Genomic DNA, 23,313 nt, shown 5'->3' on the forward strand with positions numbered 1-23,313 from the left:
TAACGTGTAACCTTTTGGTTAAAATGTCAAAGCAAAGACTAAACCCGAAGGAATGAAGCCACGGGAAGTTCTTCAGACTTAGTCGCCAGCAAGGTTATGGCCCGAAGCGGCACGCGGGGAAGCGACCGGCAGAGCTGTGAGCACACGGGGTGCTGCGGGCGCTGAGGAGAGTGTGGAGAGGCTGCGTGGAGCTGCACGCTTGGGGTGGGGGACGGGGGCTGCACTCCCAGCGAAGCGCGTGAAAGGAGAGCGGTGATGGGTTCTAGGCCGGGGGGCTGGCAGCGTGTGGGGAGCTGTACATGGAGCTGCGCGCAAGGTGGCGACTGCACGTGCGGGCTTGGGGACTGGGCGCACTGCGGGCTGCAGGCGCTGGGGAGGGTGTGGTGAGCTGTGCGTGGGGCTGCTCTCACCGGAAGCTGCACGTTCGGGGAAGCGCGGAGGCGGGGTTGCTGCGAGCGGTGGGGAGCACGTGGGCGGACACGCAGGGACTGCCCGCGCGAATGGCTTCGACCGCACGCGCCTCACCCCACATTTCACAGTCGCCATGACGACCGGGAGGTCCGCAACGGCTGCGGGGACAAGTCCGTTGAGGCTGCCAGGCGAGTCAGGCCTTTCTGAACCTCGCCCGACTCGCCTGGCCTGTGCCTGAAATTGACCCAGCTCCACCAGGGATTATGAGAAAACAAGGAGTAAGCTCAAAGCCGCTACAATCTTCCCGCCCCAGCCAGCCTAAGCGGCGGCGCGGGGCCTCCCCCGCCCGGGAGCCGGAGGTGGAGGAGGAGGTGGGAAGGTCGGCGCTATGCGGCGGGAACCTGCCAAGGGGCACCAGGAGGTCCTCCCCGCGGAGGATCCGAAATCTGAAAGCGCGAAAAGGCTTGCAGTTGGAGGTGATGGCCAAGAGCCTTCTTCTCGGCCCCTTCCAGTTCCTCCGTAATTTCCTGGCGCAGCTCCGGGAAAAGGTGCACAAACTGCAGGCTCCTTGGTTCTCCAGCAGGACCACTCTCGGCATCGGTGAGGAGAAGACTGGAGAGCCCTAGAGGGAGCCGCATGGCGCTTTTCTTGAGTCTTGAAGGAGATCAGTTTAACAAGCAAGGGTTTGTGGGTGCCTAGTAGTAAATAATAGCAAGGTCCGAGTAGAAAGAAGTTGGTCAAAGATCTTGTCACTGAACCAGGGGAGAGAGATGGGGAGTATATTGGTTTGAAGGGCTGTCAGATCGCAGAGTGTTTTAAGGTCTAGAAGTTTTATTTATTTATTTATTTTTGAGACGGAGTCTCACTCTGTCGCCCAGGCTGGAGTGCAGTGGCCGGATCTCAGCTCATTGCAAGCTCCGCCTCCCGGGTTTACGCCATTCTCCTGCCTCAGCCTCCCGAGTAGCTGGGACTACAGGCGCCCGCCACCTCGCTCGGCTAATTTTTTGTATTTTTTAGTAGAGACGGGGTTTCACCGTGTTAGCCAGGATGGTCTGGATCTCCTGACCTCGTGATCCGCCCGTCTTGGCCTCCCAAAGTGCTGGGATTACAGGCTTGAGCCACCGCGTCCGGCCAGGTCTAGGAGTTTTAAAGACTGAGGGGGAAGGATTAAGGAAAGAGGATGAGATTAAGATTCCAAGAGAGGAAATAATTAGTGGAGCAAGGCTTGGAATATTTGGGAGGGTAGAATTAAAGGCACAAATCTGAGAAGCTAACTGTGGAAAAGAGAGAGAATTCCTTTTCTGAGATGGCAGGGAGTAGAAAAGCGCGGATTACTATACGGAGAAATGTTAAAGTGGAGATAAAAGAAGTTGGGAGTGCTGGCGTTTCAGTGAAGTATGAGGCTGAGTCACCTTCAGAGGTGAGATTGATAGGATGCCCGGGTCCAGGGGACATGCTTCTGTCACAGCTTGGAAAGGGCATGCGATAAGCCCTTCAAGCATTTAGAATGCTGGCATCACTACACCGTATCCTTTTTTTTTCAGATGTGTTATGTGGGTTAAGGGAGGGAGTGAGAGACACAGAAAGATTTTGAGCATCTTTGGAAAGCTGGATGAATTTGGTAGTATATTTGACCTTTTCCTTATATATCATCTGAAGAGTTTTTGCCAGTGTATATAATTGTTAGGAGAATTAGAAATAGGATACAAATATAGTTGAATAGGATAGTCTCTGTGTATTTTAAAATCAATGAAGCCTAATAAATAGTTAATGAGCGTCTTTACAACCATTTAAAATTTTCAATCTTTTAAAAATTATAGCAACCCCACTTGCAGACAATCCAAAAATACACCATAGGCCATACTTTGCCTATCCTGATATAAAACAAGTAAATCTGAGAAGTATTTAAGATAAGCCCAGGACAGTTAGTAATATAGGAAAAGATCTGGATAAACATGGTTGAGAATTTCAACATTGCAATTTTTTAATTTTTTAAAATTTAATTTCTTCAATAATTATTGAATTAATTTGCATTTATTTTGTTAGCCAAGTGGAGTAATTTTTGAATTTTTAAGAGGCTACTATTGGTGGTTTATAAGATGACTTGCCAAGTATATTTGGGATCACCATAAGAAATACCATTATAAAATCTCAGAGGGGGGGTAGGACTTCTGGAATAGCCAAGGAAATGCACTCCTCCATGACGACAATGAAAATACTTGGAAAGTTTTCAAAATCATTTTCTTCAAAACTTTGGAAATTAAGCAAAGGTTTACAACAATCCGAAGGGCATTAATTCAAGAAAAGCTGCTGAACCTCTATAAGAACAGCAAAGTTTGTGGTGTTTTAACTTGTTCTATTCCCCACTCTTCTCTCTCCAGTTCCATGGTACCTTTGAAAACAAGCAATTCCCCAACCAAACAGGGGCACAGGCTGCGTTTGCAGCTCCTGTAAAAGCTCCATACCCAGAGCAGTGTCTCCCAGCTCCCTGGTGAAGTCTTACGTATACATGGGGCGCTGGCACAGGTGACTCCAGATTAGTCTCCTAGGCCATCTAGTAGCTCCTAGGTCTGGGCGCTTGCAAAGAGCTTGCAGTTCATCAAGGGTTGAGTTGCACAATGAGGCTTTTAGATGTGCTGCTGAGGAAGTGATTGCCTATATTTAATCGTCTTTTGATGAATGCTAGGGAAACTGATCTAGAGTGGCTCCTCCTGGTTAGAACTAGTGAAGCATACTGTATATATTTACTTCTTTTAAAAATTTCATATAAAGGAATAGAAAATAAAACTGATAAAACAAAAAAGGTCACAATCTTCCATAATTCCATCACTCTTACCAATTACCTGAAGTAAAAAAACCCTCTCAAGTCTTTCCCTTTGCTTGTCAAGCCCTGCTGCAAACAGGTAAGCTCTGTTCAGAATTTACTTTGTGTCTTGGATTTTTTCCTATGCTCATAGAGACAGGATTAGCTGGCCATCTTGCTTTGTGTGCTATCTTTCTAGACATGTAAAATAATACATTTGAAATACTTGTTTTAAAGGTATTTTATAATAAAGCAGCTTTTAATAACTTTCCTTTTTTTCTTTTTTCTAGCTGTCTTTGTGGCAATTTTACATTGGTAAGATTTAGTTTCAGTTTGAAATTTTTAAAAACATTTGAATTAAAAATTGTCGTCACTGTTTGCATACATTAAACAATAACTTCTGGCTATATTTGTAGAACATCTTTATGTGCGCCAATTTATACATATATTTTGCTTTTTTACAAACCTAATATGTGAAACAGCATTTACAAAATAGATGCATTAGGGGAATAGTAACTTATGAATTAAAATATTTTTGCTTTACCAAATAATTCACCACGTTTCTTTAAATATCTAGCTTTTCTAGTGTAATTTGCATGTGTAGTTCATTTAAAACCCTCCTTTGTTTTATGGTAATTATATGTTGCTAGTGAAATCACTTTTTTTTTTTTTTTTAGACAGAGTCTTGCTCTGTCTCCCAGACTGGCGTGCAGTGGCGCGATCTTGACTCACTGCAACCTCTGCCTCCCAGGCTCAAGTGATTCTCGTGCCTCAGCCTTTCAAATAGCTGGGATTACGGGTGTGCACCACCACACCCAGCCAATTTGTTGTATTTTTAGTGGAGACGAGGTTTCACCATGTTGGCCAGGCTGGTGTCAAACTCCTGGCCTCAAATGATCCACCTGCCTCGGCCTCCCAAAGTATTGGGATTACAGGCATGAGCCAGCCCACCCAGCCAGTGAAATAACTTTGGTGATAAAGTTTTAGTAACACCTGCCAATTGGAAATCAGGTAAAAAAGAAGATAAAGATTCCGCAGTGGTTATACAGAGTTAAATGGCTTTGAGTCTTTCAGTGTGCAAGCCTGTGTATATTATTTTACAAAAGTGTTTATAAAAATTTGTAAAATAATACTTCCCTCTGGAATATTTTATTTTTACCTGGGCTTAGCGATTTCTACCCTTGGGAGGTATGAGATTTGCCCCTATGTTCTGTTGACACAGTGCTGCTCTAGATATTTAGTCTGCAGGGAGATTTTGATGTTAGAACTGAGGCTGCAATGGTAGGGAATATTTCTGCAGTTTTTGGTACCCTGGCATATGTCCTACATGTAAAGAAGGGTTAGTGGAAAACAGGGTTAATATATGGCACTTTGCTTTATTTTCAACTTCACTGGAAACTCATGACTACATAAGTTAGCTGTAGCATGATTATTGACTGCAGCTAATTTTGTTTATCACATATGCTCCTTTCTTCACTGCCTACAGCTGTTGATTCACTGCTAAAATGTCTTCAAGCACACACCTGCATTCTTAGGCACTTGAAAGTTGATCCCTTATGTGATATTATACTTATTGTAAGTCTGCTTTGATTGAAAGTAATTTTATTCAAAATTATATTCTGAACCCTTTTCAACACTTATGGAGGTATTTCCCAAGGCTGGTATATTAGAATCACTTGAAACTTAAAAAACAAACAATAACCTGCCTCTGTTCTTATTTAGAGGCCTGGGATGGAAGGAAGGGTGAAAAACACCACAAGAATTTTAGTTATACAATTAAGTTTTTTTTTTTTTTTCCTTGAGACAGAGTCTCACTCTGTCGCCCAGGCTGGAGTGCAGTGGCATGATCTCTTCTCACTGCAACCTCTGCCCCCTGGGTTCAAGCAATTCTCCTGCCTCAGCCTCCCTAGCAGCCGGATTATAGACATACACTACCATGGCTGGCTAATTTTTGTATTTTTGGTAGAGACAGGGTTTCACCATGTTGGCCAGGCTGGTGTCGAACTCCTCACCTCAAGTGATCTGCCCGCCTCGGGCTCTGAAAGTGCTGGGATTACAGGCATGAGCCGACACACCTGGCCACAATTAAGTTTAAAAACCACTGAGTTAAGGAATTTCAGGTGTGTGCCATACTGGATTATAAATGCCTAAAAACGTGCAAATTATAAAAATAATATTATAACAATTTATTGTTTTCTTTTGTGTGGCTTTCTTATCACTTATTTTAATGTTGGTTTTGAAACTTGTTCTATTGTAATATGATACTTCATTTTTTTCTAGGTTACATTTAGTAACACTTTTTGAAAATGATCGTCATTTCTCTCACCTCTCATCTTTGGAACGGGAGATGAGTTTTCGCACTGAAATGGTTAGGTTTCTTTTTCTAACGAATTAATTTGTGGTTTAAGAATAGCGAGACTATGAGGTAGAAATGTATTAGGCATTGAAACGAACTTTTGGTGAACTGCACTGTTTCATAAGCTATAACCCAGGTTTATTATTTAAATAGTAAAGTGTTTGAGATTATTTTTCTGTTACTTATTTCATTATCTCTCACTCTTTCCTACTGCAGACTTCTTTTTAAGATAATAAAGATGAATTATAATAGGTGAGGAAGGAGGACAAAGGAAGCACTGAGGAAGTGATAAAGGGGAATGAAATGAGATGCTATCAGAAATTGCTTTCTCTTTGGCTACAGTTGGGAGATCCCATGTTTCACCTGGGTCTTTTAATGGTGATGATTATTATTTGGCTCTCTTTTGGTTTCAAGATAATCTCTTTTAAGAGATAACTTTTGATATAATTTTTAAATAATTTTCTTTTTTTCGATACTTAATATTTAAAATGGAGTTTTCTGCCATACACATCTCACGTAATTATTGTGAGGAGTAAGTAGGATAGCGAATGCCAAAATTGCACAATTTTACATTTAGAAGACACCACAATCGTCCATCTTCCAGATCTGCTTGCAGCTGGTCGGGGGCCTAGTGAAGCATTGAAACTGGTTCTCCTCACTCTGGCCATTGCTTTTTGTTTAAATTATAGTAAAATTTAGATTTAAATTTGTAATAAAAAATTTCAATATTTATAATTTCAGCGTACATCTCAGTGACATTAAGTACATTCATGTTGTCTTGCAGCTATTACCACTGTCCACATCCAGAACTTTTTGCTATCCCAAACAGAAACTCTACCCACTAAACACTAATCACACCCAACTCTATTTTCTGTCTCTATGAATTTGCCTATGCTAGGCCCCTCAGTCACTGCTTTTTAATTTTCATCCCTATATTGCCCCTATAAAGTTTCAAAGCATTGGATACATTAACATATGTATGACATTTGAACATTTCTAAAGACAGAATATAAAATATTATTAAATAAAGAGTGTAACTATGGCAGTCTGGACTTTGGTGACATCGCTAGATTCTAATAGCAGTTCTGTGCTTTACTCTATGATGGCTAGTCAGGTAACCTCTCAGATTCTCAGTAATCTGATCTGCTCAATAGAAACAATGCCAACCTTAGAAGGGTTTAGGGAAAATGAAGGGGGATAATGAATGGCAACACATAGCAGAATACTTAACACAAAACAATAGCTGTTATTAGTAACTTATTTATATATTTAATATTTCCGTAAATACAGACTTTTGCATATTAGATATCCTTTAATTATTGTATTGCTTTGTTATCCTCCTAAGCAAAAAGGAAAATTCTTTATGAACTCATATTTTGCCAATCAACTACGAGGTAATGGCCTTTCAGACATCAGCTAAAACAGACCTTTAATTTAGCAGTTACTCATATTGGATGAGGCAGATTATAGCATATAGCTTTTTTTAGGGAGAGTGCATTTTAAACAATGTGACCCTTTTTTGCTTTTAGATTTTAGGAGCGAAAGCAAGAAATTGAAGGGGAAATAAGACACAACATGCTATTGTTAATCCATGAATTTTAACTCAACAGCACTTTTACTATCCTAATGAAGCCTTTATTTTATATGCTGAAGTGTAAGACACTAAAATAATCTGCTTTTTAGTATATAGCATTTGTGAGCAACAATAGTCAATCGACATTGAGCTTTCACTTTGCACAGAGGATTTGATGGAGCTATGAAGTAAGCCAGAAGCATTGGATTCCTTGCTCATGATGCTTATGGTCATTATATTTCCTAAGAGCATGGGAAAAAAAGAAGTAATTTTCTATATGCAAAGTTGTACAGAGGCATGAAGGCATCCCTGTTTATGATAGAATTAATCAGATGTCAACCTTCAAGCATCTCAAATGTGGGGGATAAAACCAGATTTGGGAAAATTAAACATATACTGTCTACACCTTTTAAGACATTATTAGAGAAACTCTTTAAATCGTTTGACCATCCCTCCAACTCTTTAGTTTGAAAGCCTATAGAAAATTTGAAAGAATAGTACAGTGATCACCTGAAAATACGTGCTTTTTAAAGTCCAAGAATGCAAAACAGCGAGGAGTAATTAGGAAATCTTCTTATTGACCTTTTCTTTCCAGAAAAAAAATGTTCTAAAGAAGTGTTAAAAATAAATATTTTAAAGTTTTAATTACATTGACAATATGTGCCTTTTTTTTTTAATAAAGGGACTTTATTATTCCTACTTCAAGACCATTATTGAAGCACCTTCATTTTTGGAAGGACTGTGGATGATTATGAATGACAGGCTTACTGAATATCCTCTTGTAATTAATACAGTAAAACGCTTCCATCTTTATCCAGAGGTGAGTCATCATTTGAGACAAATATTATTTGTAGAGTGATCCTCTTTATCAGATAAAAGTAGTCAGCACAATCTTGTTAAGAAAGGGAGGGGAGCTTTCAGGTGCATTAAATGTAACAGTTGAGCAGAATGCCGTAAGTTCCTTCGTAAAATTTAAAGACCCCAGAAACTGTTCTTGCATGAACTCAAAGAATGAACCTTAGTGTGTAAATAATGGCCAGGGTAATAGACAAACCAAATGGAAAAGACAGTCATGGGAGCCAAATTCTAAATAGGGATGGGCTTTTGGCTTTGGACACCTCATAGGTGGGCACGATGACCACATGAAGGGACAGTGAGAGTGATGAGCTTGAATAGTGATCTTGGGGTTATGTTAGTAAAGTAAGATTTCTTTAGTCACACAGCCAGAAATCTATTAGTATCTTCCAACACTTAGCCTAAAAGAGTATAGTTGTTATAGTAGTCTGTAAATGCTAGAAATTTGAAAAACGGAGACAAAATTAGTGAACTCAGTTTGTGAACTCAAGATAAATGCTAAATTTGACACCATGGTAAATACTACTGTTGAGTTTAAAGTTGTCTCAGAATCCAGCATATTAATTAAAAGTTACTGCTTTCTAATCCTTTATTCATATTTTTATAGCTTTTAAAAATTACTATTCTTTAGATTTTGAAATGCTTAAAACTACAGAGACTTAGAAAATAATATTCAAATATGTGCGATCAACCATCTAAAATAAATAAATGCTGATCTTTGTCATTTTTGCATCAGCTATTTTAAAATAATTAAAATATTATAAATACCTTTGTTCTGCTTCTAGTCCAACTTATACCTTTATTAAAATTTGGTGTGTGTATCCATCCAATCTCTGTTTTCAGAGATTGTTTTATTATGTGCTTTAAGTCCACATAAATGATCTCACACTGAATGTGTCACTGTAGGATTTTTTCTTCAAAATTATATTTTTGAACTTTCTGTATATATATATTTCTTTAATTTTAACCATTTTATGAATTCTAAAGTTTATGTATTTCCCCATCTTAATATATTATTTCCAATTTTTCAATTACAAGCAATGTAATCTCAAATGTGCACTTCTGTGTGATTTTCTTCTGTATATGTGCAGTATTTTGTCTAGGATATACCTAGAAGTGGACTTGCTGTTATAGAGTGTGTGCTTTTTCAGCTTTACCAGATATTGCTAAATTGCTGTCTGAAGCAAATGTAGCAGTTCACACTGCTGTCTAGAATTTTCTCATATCATTATTAGATTTTGAATTGTCCGACCCTGTGATTTTTACTCTTATGATGGCTGTGATATGCTTTTTTGTTTTAATTTGTACTTCCCTTACTATTTATGGGGATAAATATATTTCCATGTTTAGTAAGCATTTGGATTTGTTCTTCTATCAATGACATATATAAATCTTTGTCACCAAATCAGCTTTTTTGAGGTATGACTTACATGTAATAAAATGTGCAATTTTGAGTGTACCATTCTCTGAGTTTTGACAAATGTATGAAGCTATATATCCATCACCACAATTGAATTACAAAACATTTTTAGAATGCCAAAAAATGCTTCATTGTGGTAACTGTCTTTTCCCCCGTTGAATTAACTGTCTTGGTATGTTTGTTGAAAATTGATTGACCACATTATGTGTGAATCTGTTTCTGGACTCTATTATTCTCTTGATTTATAATTATGCCAATACCACACTGTCTTGATTACTGTCTTGATTGAAATAAATCTTGAAAGTAGATAGTTCTCTAACTTTGTTTTTCCTTTTTAAAATTGCATTTCTATCTAAATATTAGGGTCAGCTTATTAATTTCTCAAAAAAAAAAACCTGCTGGGATTTTGGTTGGTATTATGTTGGATTTGTACATGTATTTGGGAAGAATTGACAACAATATTGAATTTTCTAATCCACGATCATGGTGTAGATCTCCATTTTGTTGATTATTTTTAATTTGTCTCAGCAATGTTTTGTATTTTTTCAATGAACAGTCTTTCCCTGTACTCTTTTATTATAAATTGTATTATTTAAAAATTTTTATTATTCCAGTTTTTGTTGCTTTTGTATAGAAATATAGTTGATTTTGAATATTAACTTTGTACCTGCATCTTGATGAAGTCAGCGGTTCTAGTAGCTTTGTTATAGAATCCTTTGGATTTTTCTATGCACATGATGATATAGTCTGTAATTAAAAACAGTTTTATTTTCAGTAGGTATACCCTAAGTGTTTTTAAAACAGCTTTATTGAGGTATAATTGACATATGATAGCTGGTCATATAGATGAAGTGTAAAGTTTAATTAGTTTTGGCCCACCTGTAAAACCATCACCAGTCAAGGCAATGAGCATATCCCTCATCCCAAAGTTTCCCTGTGCTCCTTGGTAATCCCTCCTTCCTTCATCTCTCTTTGGCCACATCCCATCTCTAGGAAACCACTAATATTCTTTTTGTCATTATGGTTTAGTTTGCAGTTTCTAGAATTTTATAGAAATAGAAATAGAGTTGTTCTGTGCCTAGGTCTTAATTTATGCGATTGATTGAGTGATGACACAGATAGATCAGTGCCACCAAAAGAAGAATTTATGATTAATACTTCCATGGAGAAGAGGACAAGTCACATCACACAGAGCCACAGGAGAGATACAGTTTGGTCAGGCAGAAGCAGTATTGAGGGTAAAGCCTAGGCGTCACTTTTATTGGGGTGTCTATGGGAAAGGCAAAACCGGGCAGAATTTAAAAAAGAAAATAAACAAATTGAAAGACAGTTGACAAACTGGGAGAAGATATTTGTTTGGATTCTTTTTGTTTGTTTTGAGACAGTCTCACTTCATCGCCCAGGTTGAAGTGCAGTGGCGTGATTTTGGCTCCCTGCAGCCTCCGCCTCCCAGGTTCAAGCGATTCTCCAGCCTCAGCCTCCGAATAGCTGGGATTACAGATGCGCACCACCATGCCTGGCTAATTTTTGTATTTTTAGTAGAAACGGGGTTTCACCATGTTGGCCAGGCTGGTCTCAAACTCCTGGCCTCAAAGCCAGGCTGGTGGTCCTCCCGCCTCGGCCTCCCAAAGTGTTAGGATTACAGTCGTGAGCCACCATGCCCGGCCAGGAGAAAATATTTGTAATATACTTTGGAGATGAAGGGTTAATATACCTAATATATAAAGAACTCTTAATTCTTTATATATTTAGCTTCTGGAGGCTTCAGGTGTCAGTTTGGTGATGAAGAGAGCGGGAATGATGACACTCTCATTCCTACAACAAGGAAAATAGCTGGACAAACTGCAAGATAACACCTTTTCTTGAATCCTTCAGAAAACTGAGGTCAGAGGACAACCAAGGCAAAATTTCAAGAAGGACAGGTGCCTGCAGAAGGCAATAGGAACTGAGCATTCTGGAATAGGGACTGCTTGACTGAGATAGATGCTTTTGAATGCCATATAAGCTGGTACAAAGATTAAACCAGAAATTTTTAATGAACAGCATACAGGCTTATTGTGAGCTGGCATGAAATGTGAAGGTGAGCAGGCTCTCTCAGGGAAGATTGGGGAAGTATTTAGAGAAAGCTTTCCTATGATGCTGGTTAGGGGACAGGAAAAGCAATCATTGCTCAGACTCTGCTTACACCCATGCTGTGAAATCTTTCCTAAGGAAAAGAAAGCCATTATCTGCAGGGAGAACGGTATCAAACCCATTGTCTGAGGACACTGGTGGGTATTCAGTGAAGCTGGTGAAAGAGAACAGGCAGGAAACAAACAAAAAAACCCCTAAATGTTAAAAAACAGTCATATTCCTTGAAGAGGGAACACTTATGAAGGGTACAGCCCCAAGTCCCAAATTCACAGTACCTGCCTAAGACTGAGGCTTAATTGGAACATCAGAAAACCTGTCACTCTTCCCCCATTACATTAACAAGCCTTTGGTAAAAATCACAGTGGAATGTGACCAAGTGAGTTTTGCAAGGCATTTTCTTTCTAGGGAGCAGCACAAAGGAAAACCCAAAACCAAGTTCAAAACAAGGTACCATTAGAGGAATTTGAAATCGCTAGTGTCCATAGCAGCAACAAACTCCAGCTTTGGTAACTATAGCAATTACAAACTTCAAATCCAGCCCACCCTAACTAGATTAACACAAATCCCTACAATAAAGACGTAACAGTAAGAAAGATGTTCTTATTTTCAAGCATAAAAATACTGACCTCTGTGCCTACTGTCTTATACAATATGTCTAACTTTCAGCAAAAATTTTGAGGCATACCTAAAGGTAAGAAAAAGCACAGTCTGAAGAGATAGAGCAGCCAGACCCAAAGAAGATACAGATACTGGAACAACTGGACAGGAGATTTAAGTAACTATGATTAATATTTTAAATACCCAAATGGAAAAGACAGATGATATGCAAGATCAGATAGATAATTTTAGCAGAGAGTTGGACACTGTAAGAATCAAAGGGAAATGCTAGAAATAAAAAAAAGAAGTAAAAAACGCCTTAGATGGGCTCATCAGCAGACACAGCACAGCAGAAGAAATAGGTCAGTAGGAATGCAAAGAGAAAAAACGTAGAGGAAGGAAACGATAGAGCATCTAAGAGCTGTGACACCATATCAAATATTCTAATATATGCATAATTAGAATCCCAGTGGGAGAGGAAAGGATGAGGAAGAGTAAATATTTGAAAAAGAGAACTTTTCAAAATTAGTGACAGATACCAAACCACAGATCCAAGAAACTCAGAGAACATCAAAAAGGATAAATACCAAACAAATGCATGAATGAATAGATAAACAAACCAAACATGCGTATACAAACCTAGGGGTAAATGTAAACACATTAAAGAGTATGAGACAGAGAGTATCTCACAAAGCCTAAAATACTTATCATTTGGCTCTTTATAGGAAAAGCTTGCTGACCTCTTATCTAAGAGAATGAATAGACTAGGGATATAATGTGAGTTTCTTGTGCAGCACCAAGGGCTTCATTTGAGGTTGATGGTGTTGAACTGAGAACAAAACCAGCCAACAGAATTGTGTTTCTCCAGCTATACTTAGATTCCCAAGTATGAACACAGAGAAAATGGAGAGTTGGATTTAATCATGTTGGGTCAGCTTTCCCTTGGATGTAGAAAGCCAAAAAGAACATTGCTCGTGGCCTTCCAGCAATGTCAGCAGCAGCAACAACAAAAGCGTCTTCAAATTTACAGAAGCAGTCCGTGAAGCAGTCAGGGAGCTGAGGAGACAGGGCAATCAAATAACCCAAAATAAATTAAAAAGAAAAAGCACGTGCAAGGAGAACAGAAACAAGCATTTAATTACACGGGTCATGCCACTAGACACAATGGTAAGAATTCAGCTCAAATTGTTCACCAGTCAGTCGGTAAATGCCTAGTATGGGTTAGCAAGGGAATTTGCAATTGCTTACAGACATTTTTACACAGATCTTATAAGGTGCTGACAAAAGATTAGCAAGAGTGCTCAGAAATCTTCCTCCATCGTGAAGCCTGGGAGAACAGGAGCCACTTAGAGAAAGGCATGAAACCCACCCACCTGCCTCTTCCCTCTCTCTGCTATGAGTCTTAAACTCTCTTATCTTAAACTGCTGGGGGAACGGTAACAAACACTGTCCTTTTCACATTACTGGTACAAAAATAGGCCACAGATCCTGATATGGTCCCTGAGCCTTACTTTTACTAACCCCTTGATGCTTGTTTCATATCTTCTCTCTCCAGTTATCCCAAACCTCCTCTCCCCCTTTCATTCTCAGCTAATGACCTTGTTTTCTACTGTTTTCCCGTGCCCATTATGTATTTCCTAGCTGTATCCTAGGTGCCTACTTCCTGGAATATGGAGTTGATTCAGTATCATATTTGTTGAATGAATGAAACTATGCAAATTTCCTTGTGCTGCATACTCAGTAGTCAATGGATACAACCTAAGCACAACCAAAATTAGGTTTATCTGTATCCTCACCTGCATTTGGTATTGTCACTATTTTTTATTTTACTCATTCTTACACATATGTAGTGATATATCATTATGGTTTTAATTTGCATTTCCCTATTGGCTAATGATGATGTACATCTTTTTGTGCTTATTTGCCATCTGTATGCGAAACGTGTCTTTATGTATTTTGCTTCATTTCTATTTGAATTGTTTGTTTTATGAATTTTGGGTCTTAGGACATTCTTTGCATATTATAGATGCTAATTATTTTTCATATATATGGCTTGCAAATATATTTTCCCAGTCTGTAGCTTGTCTTTTCATTCTCTTAAACAGGGTCTTTTGTCAATTTTGGGGGAATTTCTGTCTAGTTCTTCTATCAACTAAGAGAACTAGGTGAAAATACTAATTCTAGTTTTTTGACAGAGGGATTCTGAAGTCTCCTAGTAAAATTATGTATTTGTACATTTCTCCTTTGACGTCTATCTCTTTTTCTTCACACATTTTGTAGCTCTATGTTTGGTGCATATGCATTTAGGATTGCAGGGTCTTCTTGCTGGATTTTTAAAAAAATAATTTAATGGTGACTTTTTCTTCTCTGATAATTTTGTTTGCTCTGAAGTGTGCTTTTTTCTGATAATGGCATTGTCACTTCTGCTTTCTTTTCATTACTGTGTGTATGATAAATTCATCATTTTCCATCCTTTCACTTTCAGCCTGACTTTATTATTACATTTGTAATGAGTTTCTTGTAGACAGTTGGGTAATTTTTTTTTTTTTTTTAGACGGAGTCTCGCTCTGTCGCCCAGGCTGGAGTACAGTGGCCGGATCTCAGCTCACTGCAAGCTCCGCCTCCTGGGTTCACGCCATTCTCCTGCCTCAGCCTCCCGAGTAGCTGGGACTACAGGTGCCCGCCACCTCGCCCGGCTAGTTTTTTGTATTTTTTTTTAGTAGAGACGGGGTTTCACCGTGTTAGCCAGGGTGGTCTCGATCTCCTGACCTTGTGATCCGCCCGTCTCGGCCTCCCAAAGTGCTGGGATTACAGGCTTGAGCCACCGTGCCCGGCCAGGTGGTATTTTTAAATCCAATCTGTCAATGTATGTCTTAATTGTATATTTACCAGTTGGCCACTTATATTTAATATGGTTATTAATATGCTAGTGTTTAAGTCTGCGATTTTATTTTGTGCTTTCTATTCTTTGTTTTCAATTTCTGTTTTTTTTTTTTCAACCTTCTTGTGGCAGAACATTTTATTTGAACATTATTTAGAGTTATATTTTGATTTATCTATGTTTTAAATATATCACTTTACAAAGCTTTTTTAGTGGTTCTAGCGATTATATTAACACAATTTATTACAGTCTGTTGCTGCTGTTATTTTACTGTATGTTTTAATCATCAAACTTATTTTAAACTCAAGTTTTACACATATTTTATAAACTCAGGAAGAAAGTGAAAGCCTGTTTTATTTTATCCATGTTTTTTTATTTCTTCCTCTTTGATGTTCCAAGATTCCTCCTTTTATCATTTCATTTCAGTTTAGGGAATTTTCTTTAGCTACACTTTTAGAATAGATGTCTGTTCTAAAAGTTCTGCTGGCTGCATTTTTTGTTTTTTTTTTGTTTTTTTTTTAGTTTTTCTTAACTCAGAGAATGCAGTTTCTTTTCATTACTGAAGGATATTTTTGCTGGACATAGGATTCTGAGTTGATAGTTCCTTTCTTTCAGCATTCGGCAAGTGTTGTGCCATTTTGTTCTGGCCCTCCATAGTTTCTGATGAGAAATCCATTGTTAGTTGAATTCTTTTTCTCCTTTAGGTAAGGTTTTGTTTCTCTCTTGTTGTTTTCATTTTTTAAAATTTAGTCTTCAAAAGTGTATCAAAGTAGGATGTTCAAAGTTCAAGTGTTTTCTAAAGTATGTTGTGTTTTAGTATGGATTTGTTTAGATTTTTTCTGTTTGAGATTTGCTCAGCTCCTTGAATATTTAGGTTTGTATCTTTTGCCATATATGTGAAGTCCAGTCATTATTTCTTTTTCTTTCTTTTTTATTTATTGATGTATTTATTTATTTTGAGACAGGATCTCACTCTGTCGCCCAGGCTGGAGTGCAATGGTGCAATCTCAGCTCACTGCAACCTCTGACTCCTGGAGTCAAGGGATCTGCCTACCTCAGCCTTCTGAGATGGGCAACCACCATACCTGGCTAATTTCTTTGAATTTTCTGTAGACATGGGGTTTCACTATGTTGCTCAGGATGGTCTGAAACTCCTGGGCTCAAGCAATCTGCCTGCCCTGGCCACCCAAACTGCTGGGATTACAGGCGTGAGCCACCGTGACCAGCCTCAGTAATTTCCTTGAATTCTTTTTCAGCCCTGCTTCTTTCCCGTCTCCTTCCAAGACTCCAATGATATGAATGCAGGATCCTTCGTTAAAGTTCCACAGGTCCCTAGGGCTGTTTTGTTTTTGTTTGTTTGTTTTTTTTATTCTGTTAGCATCTGTTTTTTCTCTTTTGCTGAGATTGAGTAATTTCTATTGTTCTTTCTTCTAGTTTACTGGTTATTTTCTTCTATCTCTGCCATTCTCCTCTTGTACCATCCATTAAGGTTTTTTATTTTGATTATTTTATTTCTGAGTTCTGAAACTTTTGACTTTTCTTTATGTCTTCTATTTTTCTGCTGACACTTTTTCTTCTTCCAACTTCTGTTTTAGGTTCATGGGGTACATGTGTGTGTTTGCTACATAGGTGAATTGCATGCAGTGGGGGTTTGGTGTATGGAGTATTTTGTTACCCAGGTAACAAGCGTAGTACTCAATAGGCAGTTTTTCAGTCTTCACCCTCCTCCCACCCTTCACCCTCAAGTAGGCTCCAGTATCTGTTGTTCCCTTCTTTGTGTCCGTGTGTACTCAGTGTTTAGCTCCACTTATAAGTGAGAACACGCAGTATTTAGTTTTCTGTTCCTGCATTAATTCAGTCAGCATACTGGCCTCTAGCTCCTTCCATGTTGCTGCAAAGGACATTATCTTGTTCTTTATAATGGCTGCGTAATATTCGTGGGATATACGTACCACATTTTCTTTATCCATTCCACTATTGATGGCATTTAGGTTGATTCCATGTCTTTGCTATTGTGACTAGTGCTGCAGTGAACATACATGTGCATGTGTCTTTATGGTAGGCTAATTTATATTCCTTTGGGTATATACCCAGGAATGGGATTGCTGGGTTGAATGGTAGTTCAGTTGTAAGTTCTTTGAGAAATTTCCAAACTGCTTTCCACAGTATTTGAGCTAGTTTACATTCTCACAAGCAGTGTATAAGCATCCTCTTTTCTCCACAACCTCACCAGCATCTGTTATTTTTTGACTTTTTAATAATAGCCATTCCAGCTGGGTTAGTGTGGTTTTGATTTGCATTTCTCTAATGATCAGTGATGTTGAACACTTTTTCATATGATTGATGGCCACATAAATATCTAATTTTGAGAAATTTGTGTTCATGTCCTTCACCCACTTTTTTTTTTCATGTTTTAAAACAGTGACATTGTTTTATTACTATCCACAGGTGGGGCCTGCATGATGTGGTGGGTGTGCTGGGCTTAGGGGACGTGTGAGCTGTGAGGAGGAGATGATGACAGAAAGGCTGGAAAGAAAGGGGGTGGGTTTGAAGGCCAGGCCCAAGGGGTCCTCAGGTCCACTTCTGGGAAGGGATAGCCTTAAGGAAGGAGTCATGGCAAGCCACAGCTAGGCCACCAATCAGATTAAGAAATTCTGGGACGTCTAACTGCCCATCACTGTTGACATCCAGTTTCTTCATGCGGTCAAGGACACTGGGGTCCTTGTGGTTCTTTGTGAAGGCAGCCAGCTCTGTATTCAGGAAGCTGAATAACTCTGTATTCATGAAGCTTAGGAACTCCGTCTTGGAGAGACTGCAGTTGTAACCATCCTTTCCAGCATACTTCTGGAAAACAGCAATCAGGGACTTGATGCACCACTCAGTCTCTGTAGGACTGGAGATTTTTGCCATGTTGGAGCTGAGCGATGCGCAGGAGGCTGTGACTGGGAGTGGCACGGAGTACTCATTTTTTAATAGGGTTGTTTTTTACTTTCAATTTGTTCCTTATGGATTCTGGATATTAGACCTTTGTCAGATGAATAGTTTGCAAATATTTTCTCCCTTTCTGTAGGTTGTCTGTTTACTCTCTCGGTAGTTTCTTTTGCCATACAGAAGCTCTTTAATTAGGTTGCATTTGTCAATCTTTGTTTTGTTGCAATCACTTTTGGCATCTTCGTCATGAAATTTTTGCCAGGGTTTATGTCCAGAAAGGTATTTTCTATGTTTTCTTCTAGGGTTTTCATTGTTTTAGGTTTTGCATTTCAGTCTTTAGTTCATCTTGAATTGGTTGTTGTGTATGGGGAAAAGAAAGGATGAAGTTTCAGTCTTCTGCATATGGCTAGCATCATTATCCCAGCATCATTTGTTGAATAAGAAGTCCTTTTTCCTATTGACTTGTTTTGTCAGGTTTGTTGAAAATCAGATGGTTCTAGGTGTGTGACTGTATTTCTGGGCTCTCTATTCTTTTCCGTTGGTCTATGTGTCTGTTTTTGTGCTAGCACCATGCTGTTTTGGTTATTGTAGCCTTGAAATGTAGTTTGAAGTTGGGTAGTATGATGCCTCTGACTTTGTCCTTTTTGCTTAGGATTGCTTTGGCTATTTGAACTATTTTTTGGTTTCATATGTGTTTTATTTTATTTATTTATGTAACCTTATTTACGCTGAAGGAGTATCCATATATGTTTTAGAATAGTTTTTCTAATTATGTGAAAAATGTCATTGGTAGTTTGATAGGAATAGCATTGAATCTGTAAATTGCTTTGGTAGTATGGTCATTTTAATGATATTGAGTCTTCCTATCCATGAGCATGGAATGTTTTTCCATTTGTTTTTATTGTCTCTGATTTCTTTCAGCAGTGTTTTGTAAGTCTCATTGCAGAGATTTTTCTCCTTTCTAGTTAGCTGTATTCCTAGGTATTCTTTTATAAGTTTTTTATTACTTTTTTGTGGCTATTGTGAATGAGATTGCATTATTGATTTGGCTCCCAGCTTGGACATTGTTGGTGCATAGAAATACTACTGACTTTGGTACCTTGATTTTACATCCGGAAAGTTTGCTGAAGTTTTAAAAAGACATATCTAGGAGCTTTTAGTCAGAGACTATGTGGCTTTCTAGGTATAAAATTATATTGTTTACAAAAAAGATAGTGTGAATTCCTGTCTTCCTATATGGATTTATTTTCTTTCTTTCTCTTGATTGATCTGGCTGGGACCTCCAGTACTATGTTGAATAGGAATGGGCAGAGTGAATATCCTTTTGTTGTTCCAGTTCTCAAGGCAAATGCTTCTAGCTTTTGCCTGTTCAGTATGGTGTTGGCTATGAGTTTGTCATAGATGGCTCTTCTAATTTTGAGGTATGTTCCTTCATTGCCTACTTTGTTGAAGGTTTTTAAAATGAAAAGATGTTGAATTTTATCAAAAGTCTTTTCTGCATCTGTTTAGATAATCATGTGGGGTTTTTTTTTTTTTTTTTTTTTTAGTTCTTTTATGTGATCAATCATATTTATTGGTTTGCCTATGTTGAACCAACCTTGCATCCTAGGAATAAAGCCTACTTGATCATGGTGGATTAGCTTTTTGATATGCTGATGGATTCAGTATGCTAGTGTTTTGTTGAGGATTTTGCATCTATGTTCATCAGAGATGTTGGCCTGAAGTTTTCTTTTTTACACTGTGACTCTGCCACATTTTGGCATCAGAATGATGCTGGCCTTATAGAATGAGTAAGGGAGGCATCCCTTCTCAATTTTTTGGAATAGTTTTGGTATGATTGGTATCTGCTCTCCTTATATGTCTGGTAGAATTTGGCTGTAAAGTCATCTGTTCCAGGACTTTTTCTGGCTGGTAGGCTTTTTATTGGTGATTCAGTCTTGGAGCTTGTTATTGGTCTATTCTGGGTTTTCATTTCTTTTTGGTTCAATCTTTGGAGATTATATATTTCTAGGAATTTAGCCATTTCTTCTAGGTTTTCCTGTTTGTGTCCATAGAGTTGTTCATAATAGTGTCTTGGAGTTTTTTGCTTTTCTACGGGGTCAGTGGTAATATCTCCTTTGTCATTTCTGATTGTGTTTATTTGGGTCTTCTCTCTCTTTCTCTTTATTAGTCTAGCTAGTGGTCTATTAAACTTACTTGTTCTTTCAAAGAATCAACTCATGGTTTTGTTGATCGTTTGTATGGTGTTTTGTGTCTCAATTTCATTCAATTCATCTCTGATTTGGTTATTTCTTATCTTCTGCTAGATTTTGGGTTGGTTTGCTGTTATTTTTCTGGTTCCTCTAGGTGTGATGTTAGGTTGTTAATTTGAGATCTTTCTAACTTTTTGAAGTCGGCGTTTAGCTCTGTAAACTTTCCTCTTAACACTGCTTTAGCTGTGTTCCAGCGATCCTGGTATGTTGTATCTTTATTTTCATTAGTTTCAAAGAATTTCTTGATTTCCACCTTAATTACTTTGTTGACTCAAAAAGTCATTCAGGAACAGGTTGTTTAATTTCCATGTAATTGTGTGGTTTTGAGAGATGTTCTTAGTATTGATTTCTGGTTTTTTGTGAGATTTTCTATTTCTTTGGTAAGCTTTTCAATTTTTCCATTTGTTTTAAGCATGCTCATTAGAGTATATTTATTATTGTTGCTTTAAAATCCTTGATAATGCTAATATTTCTTTCATCTCAGTATTGGAATCTATTTATTTTCTCATTCAGTTTGAGACCTTTCTGGTTCTTGATGAGTGATTTTCACTTGAAACCTAGACATTTTGAGTATTATGAGACTGGGTTTTATTTAATCCTGCTATTTTAACTGGATACCTCTGGCATCACTCAAGCAAAGGAAGGGGAAAGGGGGGAAGGCACCATCTTGTTGCTTTCAGGATCACCTGAGGTCAGGAGTTTGAGACCAGCCTGGCCAACATGGTGAAACCCTGTCTCTACTAAAGATACAAACATTAGCCAGGCATGGTGGCGGGCACTTGTAATCCCAGCTACTTGGGAGGCTGAGGCAGGAGAATCGGCTTGAACCCAGGAGGAAGAGGTTGCAGTGAGCTGAGATCGCACCACTGCACTCCAGCCTGAGTGAAAAGAGCGAGACTCCATCTTAAAAAAAAAAAAAAATGCCCAGGGAAGGTAGAAGTCTAGCTTTCCCATTTGACCTTTGTTTATATGGTAGGGGTGGAACCACTTTTTTTTTTTTTTCTCCCTGTGGCAATTAGTTGGAGCAGAGAGATTATCATCTAAAGGTTTTCTGTATTTCTAGGCTGCCCCTTTTCTGGTCTTTGGACTTTTTTGGTACTTTTTGTATATTTGTCTCAGTCTGTTTTGTGCTGTTTGAACAAAGTATCTGAGACTAGGTAATTTATGAAGAATAGAAATTTATATCTCACAATTCTGGAATCTAAGAATTCTGGAGTCAAAGGAAGTCCAAGATCAAGGTGCCAGCAGTTTTGGTGTCTGGTGAAGGCTGCTCTCCGCTTCCAAGATGGTGCCTTGATGTTGCATCTTCTGAAGGAGAGGAACCCTGTGTCCTCACATGGCAGACCTGTAAGAGGTGTCCATTACCTCTTACAGGTCCCATCTCTTAATACTATCACATTGGCCATTAAGTTTCAACACCTGAATTTTGGATGGGACACATTCAAACCATAGCAGTGCCCATTGGCGTTTCTGGATTGCCAGCCTCTTTAACTCCAAATCTGAGAAAATGAGGCACAGAGAGAGCCCATGGAACTCATAACCATGTTGTTCTTTGGGTCTCAAGTCTGTCTTCTCTCTACTTTTCAGAGTCTTATTATGTTTGATTTGTATATAACTCAAAGGGTTTTCAGTTGTACTTCAAGGGAGTAATCAGGAAAAGTACATCCACTCCATCTTCCCAATAGCAAACATTTGTATTACTTAAATATTTATATATTGTATTTTCATTTTCATTCAGTTCAAATTATTTTCTAATTTGTCATGTGATTTCTTCTTTGATCCATCAGCAGTTTAAAATTGTGTTATTATGGACACAGGGAGGGGAACAACACTCACTGGGGCTTGCAGGGGAAGGGCAGGGCAGGGGAAAGCATCAGGGAAAAGAGCAAATGCATGCTGGGCTTAATACTTAGATGATGGGTCAACAGGCGCAGCAAACCACCATGGCACACATTTACCTATGTAACAAACCTGCACATCCTGCACATGTACCCTGGAACTTAAAAATAATAATAATTTTTAAAAACCTTCTAGAAACACATACACACAAATAACAAAATAAAATAAAATTGTGTTGCTTAATTTCCAGGTACTTGGAAAATTTCTCAGATTTTGATTTCTGTAATTTTTAATGTAATTTGCAATAGTAACAATTGGATAATATAGATCTGCCTAAGATTAAAGCCACAAATTTCTGCACCGACTTTCTCTGCATCCCTGCTTACTCTTTGGAGGCACTCTTCTGTTTTTATTTACTCTAGTGGCTATCTTCATAACTCTAATGTAAATGCAAAAACCCGAATGCAAAAACCTATTTCCTGTATCTTCAATTTCAGTTAATGTTGACTTTCTCTGTATATATAAAATGAGGGTTTAACTTATTACACTAGCCCCATTTCTCTCAGTGTTTGATAATTGGTATTTTTTATTTTTTGGTTATACCTGAATATTTTAATTACATGGTAAAGTTCTCTATTTCTTGTTTCATTAATTTATAACAGTATGGTCCCAGTGACAACATTTTTTAAAATTATTCGACATGTTTATTTAATAATTAGTAAGCACAGTTTTCAATTTCTTCTCAACATTATGAAAAATGTCAAAAGTAATTATAATGTAGTTCAGTTGTTTTTAAAACTTGAGAGCATTATGAAGAACAGGACTTGTTCCCAGTCTTTTCACATCACAGAGATAAAAAATTGAGAGGATCTAGATTTACTCCAACACTACGTAGTACTGCAATGTTGAATTTTATGTTCATACTTACTGTGTTCACAGGAGATAAATTTCTCATTTACAAATAAAAATGTAAGTTTAGAACAGAATGTTTTAAAAAGGTAAAAGCATTCACTGCATACTATGTGCCAGCACTATACTTAGGACACATATGACTGTATATGTGAGCTCTTATCTCACTTCTCTTGTAGAATAGTTATTATTAAACTCATTTGAGAGATGAAGTGGTTGACAGCTGTTGAAGGATTTCTTGAGACCATAGAAACTATAACTTGTGGAGTCAGAATTTCAGTTCAATTCTGACATCAAAGCTATGTTTTTCCTACTATATCAGGCTGCATAATAAACCTATACTTATGAGACGT

The 23,313-nt window shown here is 38.1% G+C and overlaps 1 protein-coding gene and 1 pseudogene across 2 annotated transcripts in view; one reads left to right on the forward strand and one right to left on the reverse strand.

Moving 5' to 3' along the window:
- Window positions 1-436: 436 nt before the first annotated feature.
- LOC123572348 (probable C-mannosyltransferase DPY19L2) overlaps window positions 437-23,313 on the forward strand; it is a 103,733-nt gene continuing 80,856 nt past the window's right edge. For both annotated transcript variants that reach the window (XR_010585710.1, XM_065542150.2), the window contains exons 1-4: window positions 437-1,011; window positions 3,505-3,529; window positions 5,495-5,582; window positions 7,826-7,963. Coding sequence is in view for 1 of the 2 variants with exons in the window: in XM_065542150.2 (XP_065398222.1) it covers window positions 675-1,011; window positions 3,505-3,529; window positions 5,495-5,582; window positions 7,826-7,963 (588 nt within the window). In the remaining variant the exon portion in view is untranslated. The remainder of the gene's footprint in view (window positions 1,012-3,504; window positions 3,530-5,494; window positions 5,583-7,825; window positions 7,964-23,313) is intronic.
- LOC135969893 (protein S100-A11 pseudogene) lies at window positions 17,601-17,939 on the reverse strand (annotated as a pseudogene).

The sequence above is a fragment of the Macaca fascicularis genome, chromosome 3 (genome assembly GCF_037993035.2).
Source record: "Macaca fascicularis isolate 582-1 chromosome 3, T2T-MFA8v1.1".
NCBI classification, from domain to species: domain Eukaryota; kingdom Metazoa; phylum Chordata; class Mammalia; order Primates; family Cercopithecidae; genus Macaca; species Macaca fascicularis.